The 21576-nt window shown below is 51.5% G+C and overlaps 4 protein-coding genes across 4 annotated transcripts; 2 read left to right on the top strand and 2 right to left on the bottom strand.

The window, feature by feature from the left end:
• Positions 1–7798: 7798 nt before the first annotated feature.
• Positions 7799–8902, top strand: ACET3X_001138 (uncharacterized protein; the record flags this gene model as incomplete). The annotated part of the gene is made up of 1 exon (XM_069446396.1): positions 7799–8902. The coding sequence occupies one exon, from the start codon at positions 7799–7801 to the stop codon at positions 8900–8902; it is 1104 nt and encodes a 367-aa protein (XP_069311380.1).
• Positions 8903–9097: 195 nt separating this feature from the next.
• ACET3X_001137 (uncharacterized protein) lies at positions 9098–9774 on the bottom strand (the record flags this gene model as incomplete). The annotated part of the gene is made up of 3 exons (XM_069446395.1): positions 9098–9357; positions 9414–9555; positions 9688–9774. 3 exons carry the CDS (start codon positions 9772–9774, stop codon positions 9098–9100), a joined length of 489 nt encoding a protein of 162 aa, XP_069311379.1.
• Positions 9775–11497: 1723 nt separating this feature from the next.
• Positions 11498–16531, bottom strand: ACET3X_001136 (uncharacterized protein). Its single transcript, XM_069446394.1, has one exon. It carries the CDS (start codon positions 15737–15739, stop codon positions 12014–12016), a length of 3726 nt encoding a protein of 1241 aa, XP_069311378.1. The 5' UTR covers positions 15740–16531; the 3' UTR covers positions 11498–12013.
• Positions 16532–19174: 2643 nt separating this feature from the next.
• ACET3X_001135 (uncharacterized protein) lies at positions 19175–21503 on the top strand. Its single transcript, XM_069446393.1, has 6 exons — positions 19175–19608; positions 19663–19929; positions 19991–20010; positions 20061–20140; positions 20199–21233; positions 21324–21503. Exons 1-5 carry the CDS (start codon positions 19268–19270, stop codon positions 20571–20573), a joined length of 1083 nt encoding a protein of 360 aa, XP_069311377.1. The 5' UTR covers positions 19175–19267; the 3' UTR covers positions 20574–21233; positions 21324–21503.
• Positions 21504–21576: the final 73 nt, after the last annotated feature.

Here is a 21576-nt window from a genome sequence, read left to right as displayed (position 1 = left end):
GAAATTCTCTCATAATGCCATCCACGATCTGTGTATATAGCTTGTAGCCAAAGGCTTCAATGCAACGCCGATATTATCAAACTCCGTAATACACTGGGTATCATGCGCAGTACTCGAAAAAAGAAGAGGATGTTCGGCGGTACAAATAATCCGACCCTGCAAATTTAAACATGCAAAAACCTCTCGCCCTAGCACTTTCGGACAGAGAATCGGCGTACAGAATATCTTGCGTATGGTAAGTGCGAGGCTACACGTGGACTTGGTCGCAGCTGTGCGAGCGTTGTGACGACTCTCACCCAGCCGCTTTCTCCAGCCGCTCTATTGCCTGTCCCAATTACCATCAGTACTCCCGAGGAGCATCTTGAAAACATTGCCCGTAGAAGGCTCTGTATCAACAATGTCTCTGGGAACATTGTAGTACTGCTTTTGATCGTTGTCGAGAATATCCAGGCGCCGTTTCCCAATCTCGTCATCGCCAAACCGGATGAATTGGATGCCGACATGTTCCAGTCTACCAGTCTCCGATAGATGATTGGCTAGGCGAGTGATGTGGTCCTGAACCGTGGAAAGACATGCTGGACCCTGCGACCACACACCGTCTGTGAGGATGTAAATGTTGGCTGGGGGCTTCTCCTCTACTCGCAAAGACCAAGACACTCGTTTGTTTACCTGGCTCCGATAGTAGTTCGGGAGGATTTTGTTGAGTGCTATGCCCATCTGACACTGACCACCAGGTTTTACTTTCTCGAGGTTTCTTATGAGTCTGTGACGATGTCTATCACGGCCGTCGTGCTCACAGCTGTTAGCAAACCGTAATTCGATACCGTCCGGATCCATGGTTTTAACCAAATACGCCAGAGCCTCGAAGACGCTCTTGACCTCATTCCAGTGTTGCTGCATGGATTCGGAGTCATCGATGAGGAAGATCTGATGCCACTCGGTCAACGAGATTGTCAAAAGCCATTCGTTAGTATCGACGTACCTGATCTCTGCCATGGAGTCTTTTCAACCACTCTTCGCCTTGTAGAGCGTGTGTGTCTAACTTCGCCGCCTTCTTCCTGCGTATGTGGTCGAGAGCTTTAGCGACGGAAGCTACAGGAAGATCTGTCCGGCTGATGGCTGTGCTCGCATGTGGAACAGGACTGTTGATACGAGACATCAAAGTCTGTTCCGACTCATGTGGAGTTTGGGGAGCTGTTGTATGAAGATTTTGTCTTTGTATCCCTTTTTTTGCAGTATACAAGGAGCTGGAGAATGAAAGAGCGCGAGGATTTGTACTGATCGTCGCACGTCTATCTAGAGGAGGATGCGCTGGATACCCTGGTGACTCGTGGGATGTCTGCATGGGAGGCGTGCAGATATGTAACAAGCCCAGTCCATTTGGCAGAACTGGCGGCAGTTGGGCGGGCAAGGAGTGTCGACCATTGGTGGTGGCTGTGGGTGGTGTCTCGAACTGTACAGCTCGCGTAAGGTCTTCGTACACTCTTAGCGCATCTGGTCTCCTCGAAGGGTCTTGGACCATCATCCCACCAACAATACGGACGACATGGCTAACAATGTTATCGATCCTTGTCCGGCTCGCGTGACAGGCCTCCTTATCCATGACCTCTACAACATCGAGAACTTTTACAGTGTCATGAAAGCAGCCGCTATAACCTGTGTCCACGAGTTCCGAGATGCCTGTAGTTGCTTCCACTCGTCGTTTGTAGTAGTCAATCAGCCCTTTGTGACCGAATACAGACCATACTGCAGCTTGACTGATTACGCAAACCAAGGCCCAGATGTCCTTAGCCGGGTGTGCTTGCTTGATGCTTTGTTGCCTGAACTTGTTTGTCTCGCCACGGAAGTATTCTGGTGCACCTTGAGAATGAGTTAGAAAAGAGTAAATATGGATCCCTATGACAACATACTATACATTTTTGTGCTTTCTATATCGCGAAGTTGCGTCTCATCGGAGTCATTCGCTAGCACAAACCCTGTAAGACCAAGATCTACGAGTTTGTAGGAGACATCGAACGGACTGTCCTTGTTCGTCTCTGACACAAGAATGTTGTCCGGTTTAATGTCATTATGTAGCCTTCAGAACTAAGTCAGCTTGGGCCGAGAGCAGAAAGAGTTTAGGAGTTCACACTCACCCTACTCTGAACGAACGCGGGTTGAGTAGATCGGGAAGATGATGTATACACGATATTGGCTTTATGAGCTGTATGAAATTTGTCCAAAACTTGAATATATCGTTCGCTGAAGTCGGTGGTTCGGTACGTTGAAAGAATTCCGTAAGGGTGCCGCCACTAACATACTCGCGCAATATGTAACAGTTGTCACCCTGTACCCACGAACCATAGAAGCGCGCTATGTTTTGCATCGCATCCTGACTTGAGTGGCGCAGAAGTGTCCTGTAAGCCTCTACCTCGTTATTATGCAACTTTGTATCGTCCGATCGACACGATTTCAGGATGAAGGCGTTGGTAGGAGGGTGAAGCAGTTCGTCCTTATCGCACAGCAGTCAGCAGCTTGATACATAAGCGTGTACTTATGCGCGCTCAGGAATTTGACCTACTGGAAAAAGAGAGTTGTACTCTTCAAAAACCTCGACCCTGAAGATAGTCGAGTCCGGTCCGTCTTTCAGCAAGTCCTTTTCCTTGAAGGGTACGATCTCGTCGTCGTGTAGCCTCGTGTCATTCAACCAGCCGTAAACCAGCCTTTTTGGGCAGAATTCCCATTGCGCCTTGTAGAATTCGTCATATATGCCCTTGCAAGCTCCCGGCCATCCTTCAGGGCTGAGGAAAGGTAGTCTTTCGTCGCTCAGCTGGTGATGTTGGATGAACTTCGTTATGTAGGGACCCCGATCTATCAAAAGAAGGACCGAAAATACAACTAGGTATCCTTCCCGGACGATGTCATCAAGGTTGGACGAACTACTGACGTATAGCAAGAGCTTTCGCACTCTGTCCGTGTTAAGGTAGGTTTGGAGCGCGCGTATTGACACGATGGGCCGGGTGCCTGTTGGTGAAGATTCAGCTTTGGCAGACAACTTGCACTTCCCTAGGTGCCAAAGAAAATCAGAGAGCTCGCCAGTGGTGTCGGACGACATGGTAACCGTTAGAGATAACGCGCATCAGGTTGTTGTTATTGTGGTGGTGGTGGTCGGTAAAAGTCGCGGCAGATACAGGAGCGGACCGGATGGATGAGCAGCAGGCATGAAGCTTGGAACGTGAGTTGGTGTCGAGATTGAAGCATTCACAAGCGCGCGCTGCGAGGCTGAAGGCCCCAGGGAGCTGTTCGACGGCCGTTCGATAGCAAGGCAATGCGATCAAGACGGGAACCCCAGTGCCCCACCAAAAGCTTCAAGCCACAACTCACCGGACCTGCATCACCGTGGCATCGTCCTTGTTGAGGATGCCACTATCCATTTGGAACCACGCATTCTCTCCTGCAGAAAATGCGACGAAAGATGATGAGAGTCAATAGAAACAAAAGACGAGCGGACGCAGGAGAGATGGCAAGCAGGCGGACTGATGAACCTGGACAACTACGGACGCAAAGCCTACTACGGTGAGTCCATGTTGATGAATGCAACCAGATACGTGCTCGCAATGAGCAGTGATGAGAACTGAGGATTAGATGGTAGAAATGATCTACCTTGTGGGTGCGACGTTGGCTTTAGGTCGAACGATTTGACACAGCGTAGACCCGCCAAGACCCACCGGCCCACCACTGACCATGCCCAGGTGGCCTGTCATTCAGGCTTGACACGCTTTCAGCTTCCAGTGGCTTGCACAACAGCCTTTATCTCTAGACGCCTAACTAGATAGCCGCGTCGAAACATGCCAACTATCTAAAGAAGTCAGATTTAGGCCAAGCCGCAGAAAATGCTTTGTGGTGCACAACAGCATACCTAGGTGCACAGTTTGATTTGGACGATTAACAGTTTGGAAGAATCTTTCAAATCTAAACGTCTAGAGGAATAGGGAATGTCGCTCCTCTGTAACACAGTCTTGGGCAGTCTAATGACTCAACAACCCAGGACATCAAGCCTCACCAGCTGTTTCGGACCGATCACTCTGTCTAGTATCCCTTCTAGCCAAGCAATAGATGACGTACCATGCGAGGAAGGTCATTGCTGTCGCAGGCAAGGCGACCTGCAAGTACAGCTTGAGACCCTGTATTTGCAGTTCTTGTTCGCCATTCTGGAATTTGAGGATGTCGGTGCTCATGAAAGTCTGCATAGCCAGGAGTCAGTAGATGTGCGGACCAAAAGCACTTTACCGATCACGTACCGCGATGAAGGTTGCTGGAAGGAAGAAGAGAGTTACAGTGGTGATTACTCTCATCGAGACTGTCTCTTGCTTCGTCTTCATGGCAAGGTCTTGCATTTTCACCGTCATTGTCTCCATGCGAGCTGCGGATTCTCGGGACTCTTTTGCATAGAACTCGCTCGCTTTGGAGCTTCGATGTTGCAATATACTGCTCACCTGTGTGACGCTGTGTTAGTATATACTCCTTTCATTCTATTATCTTTTGTGCTTCTGATTTTTGGGGAAGTGCTTAGTAGCAGCACTGGTGCTAACAACTGCGGCCTCCCGTATTGACTCCATAGGTCTAGCCTCGATGCTCACCAGAGAATGATCTATTCAAGAAAATGAACTTAAGGAGTATTGCACTTACTAGGGTCTTTCGATTGGCTAAGAGGTGTAACAGTGTCTCCGTCCGCGACTGAAGCATACGCAGGTCATTCTCAACTCCAACTACGCCTTTGCAAAAGGTATGAAGGCTGGCTCTGGAATCATCAAGTACTTCTTGAGGAAATTCCTCGTGCCTTGCGAGTTCTTCGTAACACACCCTCAGCTGCCCAAGAACCTCTGTGTTCAGCTTTAACACAAGCATAGCTTCCTGTGCCTTCTCTTCAATATACTGTATTTCTTGAAGATTTTTGAAGGTGAATATGTCAGGCGTCTTGTCCATATCACTGTCGGAAAAAGACGGCGGTAGTTCTGGGGGCGACAACAACTCAGAAGATGATAACAACCGCTTTTCATCTCCAGAGATCGGAGTGTCGTTGGTTTTGGCTAGGCGCCACGGCCGAGTCATTGAGTTGCAAAGATTGTGTATGGCTGAGTTCCGTAGTGTCGTCTTGGGAGGAGAGTTCATCGTTGGTATCGATGTCCACAAGTTGTCATCAACATTGCCTCTCGGCGGTTGTGTATAGGACTGTGGACCTGAATGCATAGTATTTGACCGATTCGGCTGTCGCGTTGTCAAGATTGGTGGCAGTGTGAAAGCTCGCGATGGAGGACTCCTTGAATACATATGCGATACGCTGCGAGAAGGTCCTATGCTGAGGCTTGGGCTTGTGACATTTGGTAGTGTAGGCGATGACAATGGTGCTGGAGTCTTCTCTACTTGAAATGCCATTACCCCTCTTGTCAATGTTTGCAGTTGATCTTCGAGATCGTTAATGTACCATCGCCAGTTCTCGCCGGACCAGTTACATAGTAAAAGATGCGTATCAAGGGATGCTGCAAACGTATCGCCACGACACCTAAGAGTGCTTCCATTATGCATTTGTCTCTCGGAGGCTTCGGTCACACGATTCTTGATATCTTTGTTTCCCTTGACGATGATCCAGGACACTCGCCCATTGTCTACATCGAACGTATGGTATACGGCACACTGACGGATGGACCACGGCAACTTTGACTGGCTTCTCGATGGTTCCACTGACCTTAAGTTGTAGGAGAAGCGAATGTCTCTTCCCGAGCGATCCATTCGGGGCAACACGCAAGCTCTGTCGTACGAAGCCAATCGAGATTCTTCTCTCAGCCCACTGAAATGGAAGTCTTGTGCGTGTTCCCTTAGTCCGAAAGGAAAGATGAAGTCCATAAATGAAGGTGGCACCTGGTAGAACGTACACAGGAAGCAAAACATGTCGTGCGTGATACGCAACGGTGCCCGGCTTTGGCCCGCTGTTAGAAATCTACCGTCATCAGCTGAGTCTCAGAAAATTGCAATGTTCACTGACATGAAGCGGCACCTTGGGTCTACAGCCTCAGGTTCCATTGGTTTTTTGAAGCCTAGAATGAGTTCCAACTCGCGTTGATCCTTGATGCATGCCGCGCTATAGCCTTGTGCATGGTTAGGAAAACAACCGCGGCTGGCGATAGGCTGCTTACTATGGTCTGCTTCATGGTAATCGAGAAAATCCACCGCTACTGTCTTGTCTTGGACGTCTCGGAAGAGATTTTTGGATTGCATTTTGAGTCGATCGAAGTACCCTGCCGTACTGTGCGTAAGGGCGCTGCGTTGTATAAGATTCTTTGGGTATTCCCGGAAACCTTTACAGGATGAAACGAATTGATGCATTGCGACCACTGAAACCAAATAATGAAATCTGCAAAGTTCATAACCGTGAGCAGTGGGTGAACTAGGCTATATAACATCACTGGAGATGATCACAGCCCCGAGTCCCTAGTCCAATGTGTTGCCCTAGACAAATGGCCACCAAACCCTGGAATCCTGCTCAGCCCCGCGCACGAGGATCCCGAGATCTCGAGCATATCGCCCCACGTTATCTTGGTCGACACCTTTCATCAATCGTCTTCCCATCGCCGTCTTTTGAGAGCATCTCGCTGATCCTGAAAATGTGTTAAGATATGTGTTGAAATTAGATGTTTGAAATTTCTCTTACAGAGCTTAACGATCTTGGAATCCAGAATCTGTATGTTCCGTTGACTGCCTGCAGGCCTTGCTCAGCCTACGCCATTTAAAAGTTCTGGAAGTCATACCTCAATGAAAAAGTTGTATGACCCATACAATTCGGTCAGGTACGCTTGCAAGTCTGCCTGGTTGAGGCGGTAGTCCGGAAATGTATCCCACACATAAGACATTGTGTATCAGGTATTGCGCGAGCAAAAAGGCAGTATTGAGGCGTAATCTGACTTGGGATCAATCGAGAGCAATATGAAACCGGTGAAGAGCGCTACAGTTTCCAAGTATTCTGAAATCTACGTCCTTCACATATCTACGGTTGACAGATATACGTCGGGCTGGTATGCCTACTGGCATGCGGCTCTGCTGGACTGGTATCATCAAGAGTCCTCCAGATTCAGGTCCTAAGGCTGCCTGTTTCGTTCGAATCAGTCCAGCGAATAATGCGATGTAGGCTTAATTGCTTGATGCAAGCCGTCATGTATGCACCTACGACGACGGGTCATGCGATGACATGTAGCAAGCCACTACTGGCCAGGCTGTCATTCCGGTGAACTTCAACAACTGCGCACTTCAGCCATCATTTGCTAGTGTGGGCGGGGCGAACGCCATGTGGTGTTCTCAGCAGGTGTCGGGGCAGACTCTGGACTCGATTCTGCCTAATTGCACGTGATTACATGCACAGGCGGCACATTGCCTCATCCAGACACTTCTTGGATGCAGCACGTACAGTCTATGTTCCGCGAATTCCTGCCTCGAACATAAGCCTCCTTCTTCAGCATTTCCGTCCGGAACGTATCAACCACAAGGCTAGCATCGAGATGTCTTTCGCAGATCGAATGCCGATTCGAAATTAGGTCCATGGGATCGTGAGGGGACAGTGATGTGTAGATGCTAGGTACCGCCCATGTGTACGGAGTGTATCCGCTATGACGGAGCTACCTAGGTACCCCGCTAAGAGTCACGGCCCCACCAAAATTTTGATACATTCTAAAGTCTTTGGCTTGTGAACGACGCACATATTGTCAGCCATTTTGACATTTTCAGGGGCGAAGATTCTTCTAGGATTCTCCTCAGCACGCCCGTCGCGATGTCGAAGCCAAAAGACCTGCGCACCCTCATCGATCTCACCAAAACCACGCAAGCGCTCCTCACGCATTTCCAATCCTCTCTCGCGCCCGGCAAAGACAACGCCTCAAACCCCGACGCCTCAGCGACTGAGATCGCAAACCCTCTCGATGTCGTCAAAGCGTCGACCACACTCCTGAAATCCCACACGACCACGCTGTCGCTTCTTCTCATAAATCCACCTCTCACACCCTCGGCCATCGTAGCGAAGATTGGCGATGTGAGTTCAGGCCCGCTGAATAGTATGGTGGCTGCGGCCTCATACGTACCACAAGAGGGTCAGAAGGGTGATATCGGGAACATAATGCGCACAGAAGTCAAAGCGCAAGTGCGGAGGTTGCTGGCGACATGGGGAGAGGTTCTTGTTATAATCTTGAAGATGGCAGAGAAAAGACAGAATACGCAGGGCAAAGACAAAGGACCGACTGGGAGCGAGAAACAAGAGGTCTTGTCTTCCACTGGTGTCTTATGGGATGCATGCGACGCGCTGTTAAAATTGTGCGCGGATGGTGTTGTTGGGCTGGTGGTCAAGAAAGCGCAGGAATTACGAGCAGTTCTGCTTGATGCGATCGAAGAACTAAAAGAATGGGGAGAGGACGTCGAGGATGACGACGATGCAGCAGAAGGCAGTGACGACGAAGATGAGATCTTCGGCGCTTCGAACAAGATTGGCAAGGACAACAAGGAGTTAAAACTACTACTAGACACTAGTGTCAAGAAGCTGAAGATGGTGGGCATGCTGTACCAAGCACTGGCTAAGAGGAGGTTGAAGACATATCCTGCGTCATCCATACTCGAACCAACTGCAGCGACGGACGGCACCACAACGACACCCTGCAAGAAGCTCGATGAACTTATGGACACCCTCAAGACGATACCCGAGACGGTCGACGACATCGCAGGTGCATTCTATGATCTCGACGAAGACGAGGCGAAACAGACTCTTGATAAATGTTGTGGCGAGGCCAAGAGTGCGATCAACCTGGTCAAACAGAGTTGGAATGGTGAAGACGACGAGTTCACGGCATGGTCTGACAAGTGGATTAGCGCACTGGAAGCTGCCTGAACAGCGTCCAAAACCAATTCGACATCACCAGCCCTTGACGCACAGTACTTAGAATACCAGGATCAAGCGAACGAGATGGTATTTATTGCTGACCAACAGCGTATAAGCGACCGCTTAATTAATAAAAAAATCTTAAATTACCAAGACGCGCCATCTCGATATTACATGTTCCCTGCCAAAGTCTATTTCGTCTATCTACAACCCGAAAACAGCGGCCATACCCATGGCGACGACACCGTAGCTGGCAAGCTTGCCGGCAGCAGCGTTTGCAGTCTGCTCAGCGGTCTCAGAGCCAGTAGGAGAAGCAGAGCCGCTCGTGGTGCGGCTTCCGCTGATCTGGCTGGTGGATGGGGAACCGGTGGCGGAAGCAGTGCCGGACGACGGTGGTGCAGTGGGGATGTCGGAGATGGTTACACCAGCGGCGGCGCAGAGGGAGGAGACGGCAGGTGTGAGGCCTAGAATATGGTTAGGTACGAACACTTGGTAGATGCACATAGGGATATCAACGTACTGGAAATCTCATTCTCGTCGCATCGCTCGGGCGCACAAGTGAGAAGCGTGCTCTCAATGGCGGGACGGCCACTAGTGCACAGGCAGTTTGTGTCTGTGACGCCGCAGTTGGAGCCGGGGATAGCAGCTACGAAGCAGGGAATCTGTTGATTGTTGTATTAGTTATGCGTATCGAATGAAGATGCACTGGAATCGGTTCAAGAGATGTGGAGCTATCTCGTTGCGATTACCGAGATCGCATCCGATCAACGATGAATGTGGAGAAGGCAACATACAGCGCACTGTGGGATACCGCTCAAATCCTGAGCACCAACAAGAGCAAACGAAGCCGCAACGGCGAGAATAGCAGCCTGGAAACGCATATTGATATTGTGGTGTGATTGGGTGTAGGGACTTTAGCGGAGGTAATATGGACAACAGGTGAGATGTTCGAAGAGACGAGTGGAATGAGCAGGGTCGAGCGACAAGAGACGGGGAGAAGGGATCTATGTACTGGTAAGAAACGGTAACAAAATGTCTCAAGTTAAATCTGGTAACCAATCCCCAAGTGCAAGCGTCCTCCATAGGACAAGACTCGTGGAGATTAACATTGGAGTACCCGATGATCGTCTCAGGGATTCTCGCGATCCACCCTTACATACAGGCTTTTGGGCGACCATTCCCCTCTCCTGCCATCCCTTCTTCTCAATGCGCCCGCCCTGATTTGCATAATGCATTCGCGTTGGCTACGCCATTTGAGATGTGTGTGTGTTTGGTCGAGTGAGGATGGCCGGACTGTGAGCATGAACCTCGTATAGGCGCGTGACTTTCCTCGGATGAACTATTAGGTTGTAGTTAGAGTTTGGGATGGCGCCGAGCTTGCGGTCCTTTAGCGTTGGTCAGGCAGACGGCGCGGTTGCATAGCAGTGGAGAAGGATGGAGGGATCGCGTCCTTGCTTTTTCTTTGCATCAACGCTATGGTGCGTTTCTTACTCGCCGAACCAATCCTCTTCCTCACAGAGTTGTATCGTTTGTGGAGACATGAGGAACGGGCTCCAAGCTTCGTTGTGCCGAACGTGCGAGGAGACTTGCTGTACACGATCTAGGAACGCTGCATCTCTGTTGATTGCCTAATCTCCAAGTATCCTGCATCTTCTTCTTTGCTTTTGTTGCATGACGACTGATTCGGGCAACCTGCTTTCGTTCGTGCGGCACCGGATGCTGACTCTGCGTTAGATAGAAGTGTGTCGTCTTGGCATGCAGGTGGGAAAGGTACCGCCCACCGATCGAACGGGTCAGTGGCGTAATGCACCGCCATAGAGTGGGTTGTACATGCACAATATTTATTGGAGACAACTTATCCTCTGGCAGTGACACTTTGCGCTCTGCCAAAATCGTGGTCAAGCCGCGAAGGATGAAGAGGTCCTTTTTTGCGCAAAATTAAAGTTCATTGATTGGGCAAAAAAATGCCGACAAGTTGTTGGTGAGTCCCAATCAATTCGGCGAGGGGCAGCCATGCGCGAAGGATTCAAAGATGCAGGTACGCGATAAGCGGCATGCAGGCTTAGATCACCATCCCTACCCTTATCCCTTTTCTCCTTGCCCTAATTTTAATCTCTTCGTCATGACTGCTGAATCTTAAATCCCATCTCCTCTCCCTCACCGTTCTTCACTCCATCAATAGTGCTGCTCTCTTGTCTCGAGCCTATCGTTCGTAAGTCGCTTTCTGGAGCGATGATCCAACGTTCTCGATCTCACGCACGTCCCCTCATGCGGCACTTGAGATTCAAAGTCCGCGATTCGCTGGTCCTTGCAAATCGGCAAAATCCTGTCTCATATTGCTTCTGCATGGTGATGGAATTATGCTTTTCAGGATGTGATGGTGTCTGCACCGTTGGTGATGTATGTCTTCGGCAAAGATGAAACCGGGAACGCGGCACGGTAAATGGGCCAGACCAAACACAGGACGTGGGGTTTCAGCCAATATTGTTACCGTTGAATCCTTTTCCACAGTCGGCGCTGGCTTCAGACAGAGTGGGAGATGATGCAATTTGTCTCGACTCGTTTTGATCACTAGACTTGAGACTAGAGAGGTTCAGCCCATTGGGGAAATATTATGCGGTGTAATGGTTGCTTTCAACACCATATTGGCTGACGCAAGTCCGGCAGCAGATGCTGTACCGGAAACCTAGCGAGCCCATGGAAAGGCTTTAGTGACTAGCAGTACATTTCGACTCCGATAAACATGCAATCCTCCCGAACCCGACTCTACTGAATGTACTCAAACTTGTTCAATGCGATTACCAACCTCCAAGAACACCGTGTCCAGCCCGGTGAGGGTTGTAATCTAGCCAGGACCCTATCGTTGATCGTTAAAAGAGATCTTTGCAAAGAGAAGTCGCAGAACGGAAGGTATATTGCTGAGCCGGAAGCCAAAAAGAGAAAGGAGATCAAGGAAAGAACACGCCGTGGTCGCAGACACGGCAAACCCATGGACCGAAAGGTAGACAGACAGAAGGGAAAGATTTTGCAAATGTGCCAAAGATTGGAAAATGTTGCTTTTGGTCGCAAATATCGAGATGCTGACATGACTGTCGGACGTCACGCCCACGAAGTGGCCATCTAAAACATGCCCCCATCCATAGGCTGCTGGGCAACAGCTGGGCTGTGTACAGGACGTGGAGGCGAGTTGTTGCGCGCAGCAAACGCGTTCTGGGGCATAGCCGGAGGTGGCCCGAACTGGCTTTGGGCGTTTGCACGTAGACTTCTGCCTTCGCTTGACGCCTTCCGCAGCCTGCCCTTTGGTTGCTGGGTCTGATTCATCAATCCATCAGACGAGTTTGTGCGGAGGGGCTCAGCATAAGGGGCTTGCGGTGCCTCCATACCAGGCTGCACAGCAGGGTCGTAAGGCGATGGTCCTGATGAACTCTGAATTTCACCGCGACCGAATCCGAAACGTCGTCTCATAGGGTTGATTGGTGGAACGGGTGGTGCGTCGCTCTCCATACCATTCTTTAGGGAAGCACCAGCTGGAAGGTTGATCGTGTCAATGGAGGACGTTGTGGAGAGAAACACAGGCTCTGAAATCTCAGACTTAGCAATTGACTTCTTGCGTAGCACTCCAGTTTTGGTCAACGGCTGCACAGTACTTGGGTTGAAGGCAATTCCGTTTGGCGTGGTGGGATTCGAGACGGGAGGAGTATGGTTGGCGGAGAATGGAGGTACTGGAGAGACCGGGTGCGAGAAGGCGTTGAGGCTTGCATTGTTGTACCCACCTGGGGACGGTCGGGGAGAAATCGGTATTCCCGGAGAGAACTTGCCTTGCGGAAGAGGGAGGCGAGAGTTCTGACCGGATCCAGCATTCGTTTGGATGGGATGGAGGTGCTTCGACTCGAAGTAGTTCGCTGCTGCAATTTTGCTGTTGCTCCGCGATCGCATGCGACCCTGGGAGTCCAGTGATGGCCTCTCAGCAGGGAGTGGGGGTGTGGGATGAGCAACGTAACCGGGAAGTGATGGCATTGTATTGGGAGGATACGCGCCACGGGATCCCTCGGTCATCGCCTGATCCAGATCGTCACGGTATTGATCAGGGCGAGGGCGGCTTCGAGAGCGGCCTGATGATGTTCCTGAGCTCGAGCGCTCTCGTGTTGAACTTCTGGTCGATGCTTGAGGAGATCTGCCTGTTGGGCGACCAGTGCGGCTGCTTTCTTTTGCTGATCTCTGTCGGTGTTCCAATTCTCGTTGTGCATCCTGCTCGCTTTGCTGCAGTACCCGAGACTGCTTTGGTCGCAGTGGAGGCACATCACCTTGAAGGCCGACAAGCGAGGTGCTGCTAACATTCGCTGAAGTTCCTCCAAGAGCAAGCTTCCGTACCGATTTGTTCGAAACATCAACTGTGGCGAACGATTCCCGGCTCGACTTTGCACGAAGCATGTTCAAAGCAGTCTTCAGTCCGCCAGAGGACCCACCAGGTGCTGGGCTTGTTGACCGGCCTTCAGCCCTGGCACGGAGGTTTTCCTGAATCAAACGCTGCCTCTGAGCGAGGTCCCGCTGGAAAGCCTCGTGATCAGCCTCTGTCTCGTTGCTGGCAATGCGTTCGTGGGTTCTTCGCGGAGTAAGATCCCAGGGAGCTGCGGGGTTGGGTTCGGTAGCGCTCATGACCAGAGGTGTCGTACCCTGTCCGTTGACTGAGTCCTCTGAATACATCCTGCCACTCTCATCGCGGTATGGATTGTCGATATCATCCAAGTCCCATGGGTTAGAATGGCTGTAGGTCGAGGGCGCGGGTGTCACTGATTCGGATCCTGGCTGGCGGCGTTGGAGGCCAAACTCTTGTGTATGGATAGCGAGTCCCATAGGTGGGCTCATCATTGGTGGACCTGGTTCGCCGTAGTTTGAGGAAACGTTGCTCATGTTACGGAGGTGCTGCCGGATCATCCCACTCAGTCCACCGTTGTCAGGGCCTAACGTTGGGGAGTCAACCTCGGTGCCGTCCACCTTGACCGTCTCCTCAGGGCGAGGAGACGCTTCTTGAGTCAAGGCAGGACTGTACGAAGCAGGACCCGTCCAAGGTGCCTCTTCCTCCGATGTCGTTCGAGAGCGGAGAGCAGGATGCTCAAATATTGAAGGTGCAGGTCCAGTCGCTACAGGAAGGTTATCGAATCGGCGGGCCGGCTCCGTCACATGAGGAATCTTCGGTTTGGAAGCTTCTTCCTCTCCATCACTAGAATCGGGGGAACTGAAGAATGTTGCCTTGTTGCAATTGTCTGGAGATGCTGCGCGCTGACGCGGGACTTCTGGGAGGCGTTGGGTTGGCGGTGAGCTCGGTGTTGCTGGGCCTGCGGTCCTCATCTGGCTTGCGGCAGCTTGAAACCTGGAGAATGCAGATGCTGCTTGACTGGGTTCAGTAGTCGACTCAGAGCTCGAGCGCTCCTTTGCGTCACTTTCAGCTCGCTTGCGCCTCTGCTCTTCTGCACGCTCTCTCAAAGTGGGCTTGCGAGGCGGTGACTTTTCGACCTTACTAGGTGGTGCACTGCGCCCTTCACGGTCTTGTTGCATGTGGCGCAAACGCTCTGCATATTGCTCTTCGCTGAAAGCTGCTTTGGGTTTATTGAATGTTCCCATGGCGGTGGCTTTGCCTCGATCGTTGGGCTGGAGTGCTGCGTTGAGAGCATGTACCTCCTCACTGTCACTGACAATAGGACTCGCCAGTGTAGGCGATTGTGGATGAGCGAGGACTGGACTGGACGCACCAGAGGAGTTGTTCCTGCTCACGCCCGGGTATTGGATCGAGTTTGGGCTATCTGAGCGCAAACCTGGCCCTCGGGCGAAGCGATCGCTGAGATTGGTGGCAGACCGTGCTTGTGCTATAGGAACTGGTGGTGTTGATCGACCAGTTGGCGCACGTGCCCGTTGTATGGAGTTGAGACGGTTCATGGCTGACGACTGTTGCTCTTGAATTTGCTGGTCCAGCCCCTGATCGTAGAGTCTCCGTTTCGTCGTCGATCTACTCAGATCGGGGGATGCCATAGGTGCCCCTGCGGGCGGAAAGGCAGGAGAGGACGCTGTTACGGAGTTGGTACCCTGAGATGCTATTGATGTCGCAGCCGTAGACGTACGCGTGTCCACGGTGCCTGAGTTGGTGGATGATGACGTCTCCCTCTTGCGACTGAGCTCCGTAGGGCTGGACGGTTCAGAAAGCTGGCCCTCGTTCTCTTCTGCTTGTTGCCTCAGCCTATCCTTTTCCTCCTGACGAAGTCGTTGGTATGCTGACATGTTGACGTCGTCGTCGTATAGCGTCCGTCCAGTACCCTTGGTATTATTGTTGGAGATCATGTAAATCTTTTGCCTTCCACCAAACAAGACGTTGCCCTCGCCAGGTCTAGCTCTGGTCATCATGCTGCCGGAGCCATCGTCGTCCCTACTGCTGTCGAAGGAATTGGTTCGCTCGTTTGCAAAAGGCGGTCGAATGGAGCCACTGAGGGAGGAGACTTCGGCAATATCGGAGAGGCCACTGGGGACGAAACCAAACTCGTGGAGGCGTGATTGGCGTTTCGGTTGTAGTACGCTGTCGTCGCTGGCCTTGCCAATCTTGGAGTCTGGGTCGTCCTGCTCCTTCAACATGCTGAAGCGGGTAGATAGGCCAGGCATGATCAGACTTGTCCGGAAGTCGTCTGCCTTGGGAAGGGCGGCACTGAGGTCGAACTCGGGCTTGGGCTCCTCCTGACCCTTCTTCCCCTTCTTTGTCTTCTTTGCAGGGGCCACATCCTCACTGCCGTCCTTCTTCCTGTTCAACCAGCGATTCATGATGCCCTGGTAGTTGTTAGCAAAAAGATTCGAGCGCGGCATTGCATCTGGAGAAGGCGAGAGGCTACGGCGGGCGCCTTGGCAGTGTAGACGAGAGGAGGTATCTTCTTACTAGTGGCAGAGAATGGACTGGACTATAGCAACGGTTGTGCGCTAAGCAATCTTGAGCTGACTCTGTCTGCGGAGGGCGGGCAGGCGCAGTCGAGCGATGAGTGGGGAAGGCAAGAGCAAGGTGACTCGGGCTGGGAGGAAAGAGCAGACGCGAACATGTAGCGGGGCCAAAAACAACAACGTAGTCGACGGCGAGCAGTCTTTTTCTGAAAAGAGTGTCCTAGGCACGGGGGGGAATGTAATGTCGGCAAGCGGCGAAGGAGAGAGGTCGGGGTGAAAAGGAAGGCGTGCAGCGATTGCAGGCGCGGGCGTGTGTGGATGGCTCGGTTGGCGGCAAAAAAGTACAAAACAATAGATTATGGCAAAAGTTAAGGAGCGTGTACAGCTGGAGACGACGGGTGAAGGAGCGAATGCACGCGCGCTGCGGAGTGCTGGCGTGGTGAAAGGAAAGGAATGCAGAAAGCAGATCTCCCGACCGAAAAGATGCGTCGAGGAGCGGGTCGACGTGGGTATGCACTCTTTGGGCCTCTGGGGGAGTGACAAGCACACTCACATGGTACAAGGATCAAAAGCCAGTAGCTTCATTTCCGCGTCGCGCATGGCCATGGCGGTGCAGGGTGAAGAGCGACGCCATAACGCGCGGGCCAGCATCCGCTCGATAGGCCGACTGAGGTCTGACGGCCATGATTGCGCCGCTGAGCCCAAAACCCGCGCCGTCCCAGGGGATGCGGGCGACAAGCAGACGTGAAGTGAAGACGCAGCGACGTGATCAAACGGTCATTTGCTAGCGCCCTCGCTCCTGGCTCGTCAGACCTGCGCGCCTTCCCTGTCAGACGTCGCTCCTGCCTCCTCAGACGCGTCGCAGAGGCATTCCTTTCCTTTTTTTTCCAAAAAGAACGTACGCGCACTCGCTCCATCATCTCCATAGTCTCCAGCACACGCGCGCACGTTCTCACGATAGCCCTTGGCCCGCCATTTCCAGCTGCCGCAACGACAAAAAGTATCATGAACATGGCGAGGGACACTGTGCTAGACATGGCGCTCTGCCCAATCAGCGCCCTGCCCTGGCCGGTACCTTGCAGGCGTCGGGAGGGGCTGACCCATCCCTGCGTCCTCTATATAGCCTCCGCCGACTTGCTTTTGTCGTCTTGCCGCGACACATCGTCAGCTTTGCCCTCTGCGCCCGTCAGCTCTGCAGCTCCTACAGGACACACCATCCAATCGACAGGCCTGCACATGGGTGGTCAAAGTATGCGGGGAGGCTACCCAGAAGCACCAAACGCCCATCGCGTACCTGAAGCCGCTAAGCTCGGGACGCACAATGAAGCGAGCGAATCACCCAGCCGCCTAGTCATGGTCCCGGTGGCCTTTCTCTGTTTCCCCTGGCCTAACCGCCTGCTGCTGTCATACCTCTCCTTTCCAAGTGCGACCATTAGTGCTGAACCATGCTCGACTACTCCTCCTGATCGACTCTCGAGCGAAACAACTCAGTCTGTTCGCATTTTGTCGCGATACTGCGCCTGGCCACATTTGTATCCGTAGACCTGGTCCAACTGTCGTGTCATCTCCCGTGTGGCCGTCTTTCCTCCGCCAGCCCGCCCTGGTCTGCGGACCCGAGCGGGCATGCCTCCCCTTCTGCTCGGAACGTTCAAGGCTGATTGCCTAATACAACAGCCGGCGTTTTCTTTGCGCGCAAGCTGCACTACTTGGTGCACCCTGCGGCCTGCAGGCCGACATGACGGGTTCTTCCATCGCCAGCTAATAGCATTACCTGATTTGGCTGTAATTTGACAATCACTGAGCTTGCTACAGATCAGCGCATCCTCTTCTTGCAAGTACAACAAGTACAACACCTACGTTCGGTCCGACATGTTATACATATTGTTGACTTTTCCGCAAGTTTCAACCTGCATGCTGAAATGAATAGCCCGGGCTGGACCTAATCGATTACATCGGTGCCACGAGGCGCGCAAATTGCCCCTCATCCGCCGCCTGCCGTTATACGCTGATGATGATCATCTCCAGGCCGTCCGCGAAATTGCTGTAGGATCGACGCTACACCAGTCCTGTGAGACTGCCGCATCCCATTTGCTGCCACCGTCCCCTAAAACGCGTCAAAGACGCGTCTAGTAATATTGAAGACCATGTTGGCAACCACACACGCGATGGTACTTTTGACAACTATCTGACCGGGTTTCAGATCAAGCTCACGCCGCCTTACCAGACGACCCCACGATTGTTTCATGCTCCCGTACACCATGTCCAGCGAACGCCTCACTGCGGTCCGAATAGCTCCAAAGGCTCTCTTAAACTCTGCCATCCAGGCATCATCGCTGCAAGCCAGCATCGCCGTTAACTTTGACAGCGGGTCAGGTTTATCAGGCTGTGGTCTGGTAAATGTGACAACACAGGTAGGTCACCCCCGCCTTGAAGCTGAGGTTCTATTTCATTCAGTCATTCCCATTGTTTCCATCTGCAAATCTCACTCCGATCATCGATCAGGACCATAAAATCCCGTCACCGCCATGACATATGGATCCACGAGATGAGCTGTCAACGTCTTTGGTACCGCCAACGTCATCTTGCCAGTTTAGTCACAAGGCATCATATTTCCGCCAAGAAGAGAGACGAAAAAGAAATTGCAAATTCTGTTCTAAAGTTGCGCCAGCACGTTGCGACCGATCCGTCATGAAATCAAAATTTGTCATAATTACAAGGGCCGAGATGACAAACCCGGATAATTTCCGTTGATCCTCCCGGCCACCGTGCTTGGTGAGCAGGGTGTTGCCGCGTCAGTGCGGGGACCTTAATTATTCCTAATCTAAGTAAGGCGCTTGCGTCTGTGATGGTGGTGAGACTTGACCGGCGAGAACCCGAGTCTAAACCTAGCAATAATGTCTCGTTTTATCTGGGGTAAGCTAGCATCGACCATCGGGTGTTCGATATACTGTGCTTTCGTCTCGATCCACCTCGTCGTCATGCTCTACTCTATGTTCTGCATGGCCAATGCGAGCAGACTGGAGATCCATTTGCGTCGGCTTCTGGTTCTCGAAGAGGTGGAGAACCACTTCTAGATGGCTTGTACAGTGGCATGTCAAGGAATATGTCTTGAGTACAACAATCGCTCGATGCACCGTGCACTACCTTTCCATTACAATGTCCATGTCTTAGCCGACAACGATGTTTGATAAACGGCAAGTGGAACAGAGAAAAGAGCATCTCGAGATCGCTATCGTGAGATCCGATCAAGAATCCTTCTTCTCCTGCTTGTGTGTAACTGTGTCATTACGTCGTTTTTTTCACTCTCACTTAGCCACTTTTTAGTCCGCTAGGTCACCTCCACCGTTCAAGGCTTTTGTATTACCCGTGAGTATGTACAATACCTCCACGCGTGTCGCCTCTCTACCTTATTTTCTCCTGCCTCCACCTCAACTCACAATTGGCTTATGATCTACCGTGATGCGATCAATTCTCTTATGTTTTGTAGCCCTCGCGAGCGCTGGTGTGATCAGGCATAAGCCTGGTCCCAACGAAATTTTCTCCTGCAGTATTACTCTCCCCAATTTTGGGAATGGTACAAAGGCGACCAGTTGGGCGCAGTATTTCGATGAGACCCAGGCCCATCCTGGTCAAAACGGCCAAGGCGCGACTGATATATTTGCTGGTCCTGTCGGTAGAGCTCCGGTGAGGTGGCCACGTAATGCGGAAAACAAGGCTGTCATACCGTACTGCTATCGAACTGAAGAGGTGCGCGAGGCCAGCCTGCCAGTTGTATCCAGTGGCATCAAGACGTGGATGTCGCAAGTACATGTCGACCTGGTCGAACATGTAGGAGTTGACCAATGAGCCTGCAGCTATCTCGGCGTTGCTGGCAAAGAATCTGGCCACGCCATTAATTTCGAGGAGCAGTTGACCAGCGAGGGAAAACCGGTGTACTGTACGTCAGACAGTAAGAATCCCGACGATTGGAACTCAGCTTTACCTCATGAAACGCTGGCTATATATTGGGGCGGAGACGAGATGGGCTGGAGTGCTAATGTAGGTCTACAACCTAACCAGGAGAGACCCTGGGCAAACCAACTACATATCGGAGACGGCGAATGTCTCCATTGCATTCTGCAGTGAGTGTCCTTGTACAAACTGAATGTAGGACATATATTGACTTCTTACGTCCATATTCAGCGAATTCGGTCATGTGATGGGTAAGGTGCCATATAGGAATAAGTTGCGACTCTTGCACTAACAAAAGCAGGTATGGTACACGAACACCAGCGCAGTGATCGAGACACTTATATCAAGGTCGAGTATGAGAGAATCAGTGATTTCGAAGAGGTGAGCAAACTTAGCCCAAGACGTCCAAAGACGAATATCCATTAATGATCTGACACAGTGCTGGGAACGCGCCAAAGCCAAGGGCGACCCCAAAGTCACCCAATCCAACATATGCAGTAACATAAGGTATGCGCTCAAGTATGATTGCTTATGCGCCCATTTCAGCAAAGGCATTACTGGAGACCTCCTTCCCCTCTTTACGCTCGACTATTACGACATTGGAAGCGTCATGCACTACCCAAGCTCCTCTGGGGCAACAACGCAATGTCCCAATTACGGGTCCGAAAAATCTTCCAATCGTTGTCCCATCCAGGTCTATATAGACTACGAGGATCATAGCAAGGGACTAACGATGTTGACACCAAACCTAAGGCCATCTGATCAGGATATAAAATGGGTCAAGCATGTCTACCCGTATAAGGCAGAGACTTGAGCCAGCTCCAGAAGAAAAGAGACCGATAGCTATACAATGCGCCGGGGCGTTGTATAGTAGCGGTACGAAAGTCTGGAAAGGTAGTGAGTGACGGATAAAGAGAACTCCAAACTTATTCGAGAGCAAAACACAATCCGATACCACCCAAATGCCGTTGAAGAGTATGTATGTACGGTAATTGGGTTGTCAGCTTTCACCCGAGTCTACATCCAAGAAAGACTAATCGTTCCAGCGTTACAAGACCTCCCACAGTAGTCGCAATTGCTTACCCGATTATCACAAATACAAATACCTTATCGAACCCCATGTGTCCAAGGAATGCTAAGATGAGACAAAGCCACGGTCAATCAATTCCCGAGTGATTACCAAGCGCAGCCACATACCGCATCATCCCAAAAGCCAACCTTGAAAAAGCCAAAGCCAAAACTACAACAAATCACGCCATCTACCTGCACCATCCCACAGTATCTACCGAAATCACACGATATGTCGTCACTCTCCCACCATGCACACTCATCGGTAACACAATTCCGTCTCACCATTAAACTTTGACTTCCGAAACACGACCTCCAACACCCAGTTTTCCCTCCCTCCCCCCCGCTTCCCAACGACTTTCTTTAAGCTTCGAGGGCTGTGCTCAACAAAATGCAAGCTACCTAGGTATGCAGCTACCCGCTGCAGGTCAGCCTCAACTGCATGACGAGCCGCGTAAGACGGTTAACAGTGGGGTGCCTTATCTGATGTAACCAGACTTGCCCAACAACACCCGACTTCCCTTTTGTGCGAGCGAGCGGGGTTTTTGTTGAGCTTATCTCGTTTTCCACTGGTGGACGACAAGACAACGATCGGAAACTGTGCAGGCGGAAAAGAGGAACGAGCAACATGTGTAATGATCACACAACGAAGTCGAGTGACGTTATTTTGAACATGTTTTTGCATTACAATTCATAAATCTCCGCGAGTCATGAACACATCTAAACTATGCGCCTGGGACCCAAACACG

Source organism: Alternaria dauci, chromosome 1 (assembly GCF_042100115.1).
Source record: "Alternaria dauci strain A2016 chromosome 1, whole genome shotgun sequence".
NCBI classification, from domain to species: Eukaryota; Fungi; Ascomycota; class Dothideomycetes; order Pleosporales; family Pleosporaceae; genus Alternaria; species Alternaria dauci.
Note: the sequence above shows the minus strand (reverse complement) of the source record. Positions and strands in the feature narration are given on the sequence as shown.

Excerpts from the sequence above, each read along its gene's own strand:
- ACET3X_001136 (XM_069446394.1), bottom strand. The coding sequence starts at position 15,739 with ATGCCGCGCTCGAATCTTTTTGCTAACAACTACCAGGGCATCATGAAT.
- ACET3X_001135 (XM_069446393.1), top strand. The coding sequence starts at position 19,268 with ATGCGATCAATTCTCTTATGTTTTGTAGCCCTCGCGAGCGCTGGTGTG. Across the intron at positions 19,609-19,662 it reads GGCATCAAGACGTGGATGTC|CTATCTCGGCGTTGCTGGCA; the intron begins GCAAGTACATGT and ends ATGAGCCTGCAG. Across the intron at positions 20,011-20,060 it reads CGAATTCGGTCATGTGATGG|GTATGGTACACGAACACCAG; the intron begins GTAAGGTGCCAT and ends TAACAAAAGCAG.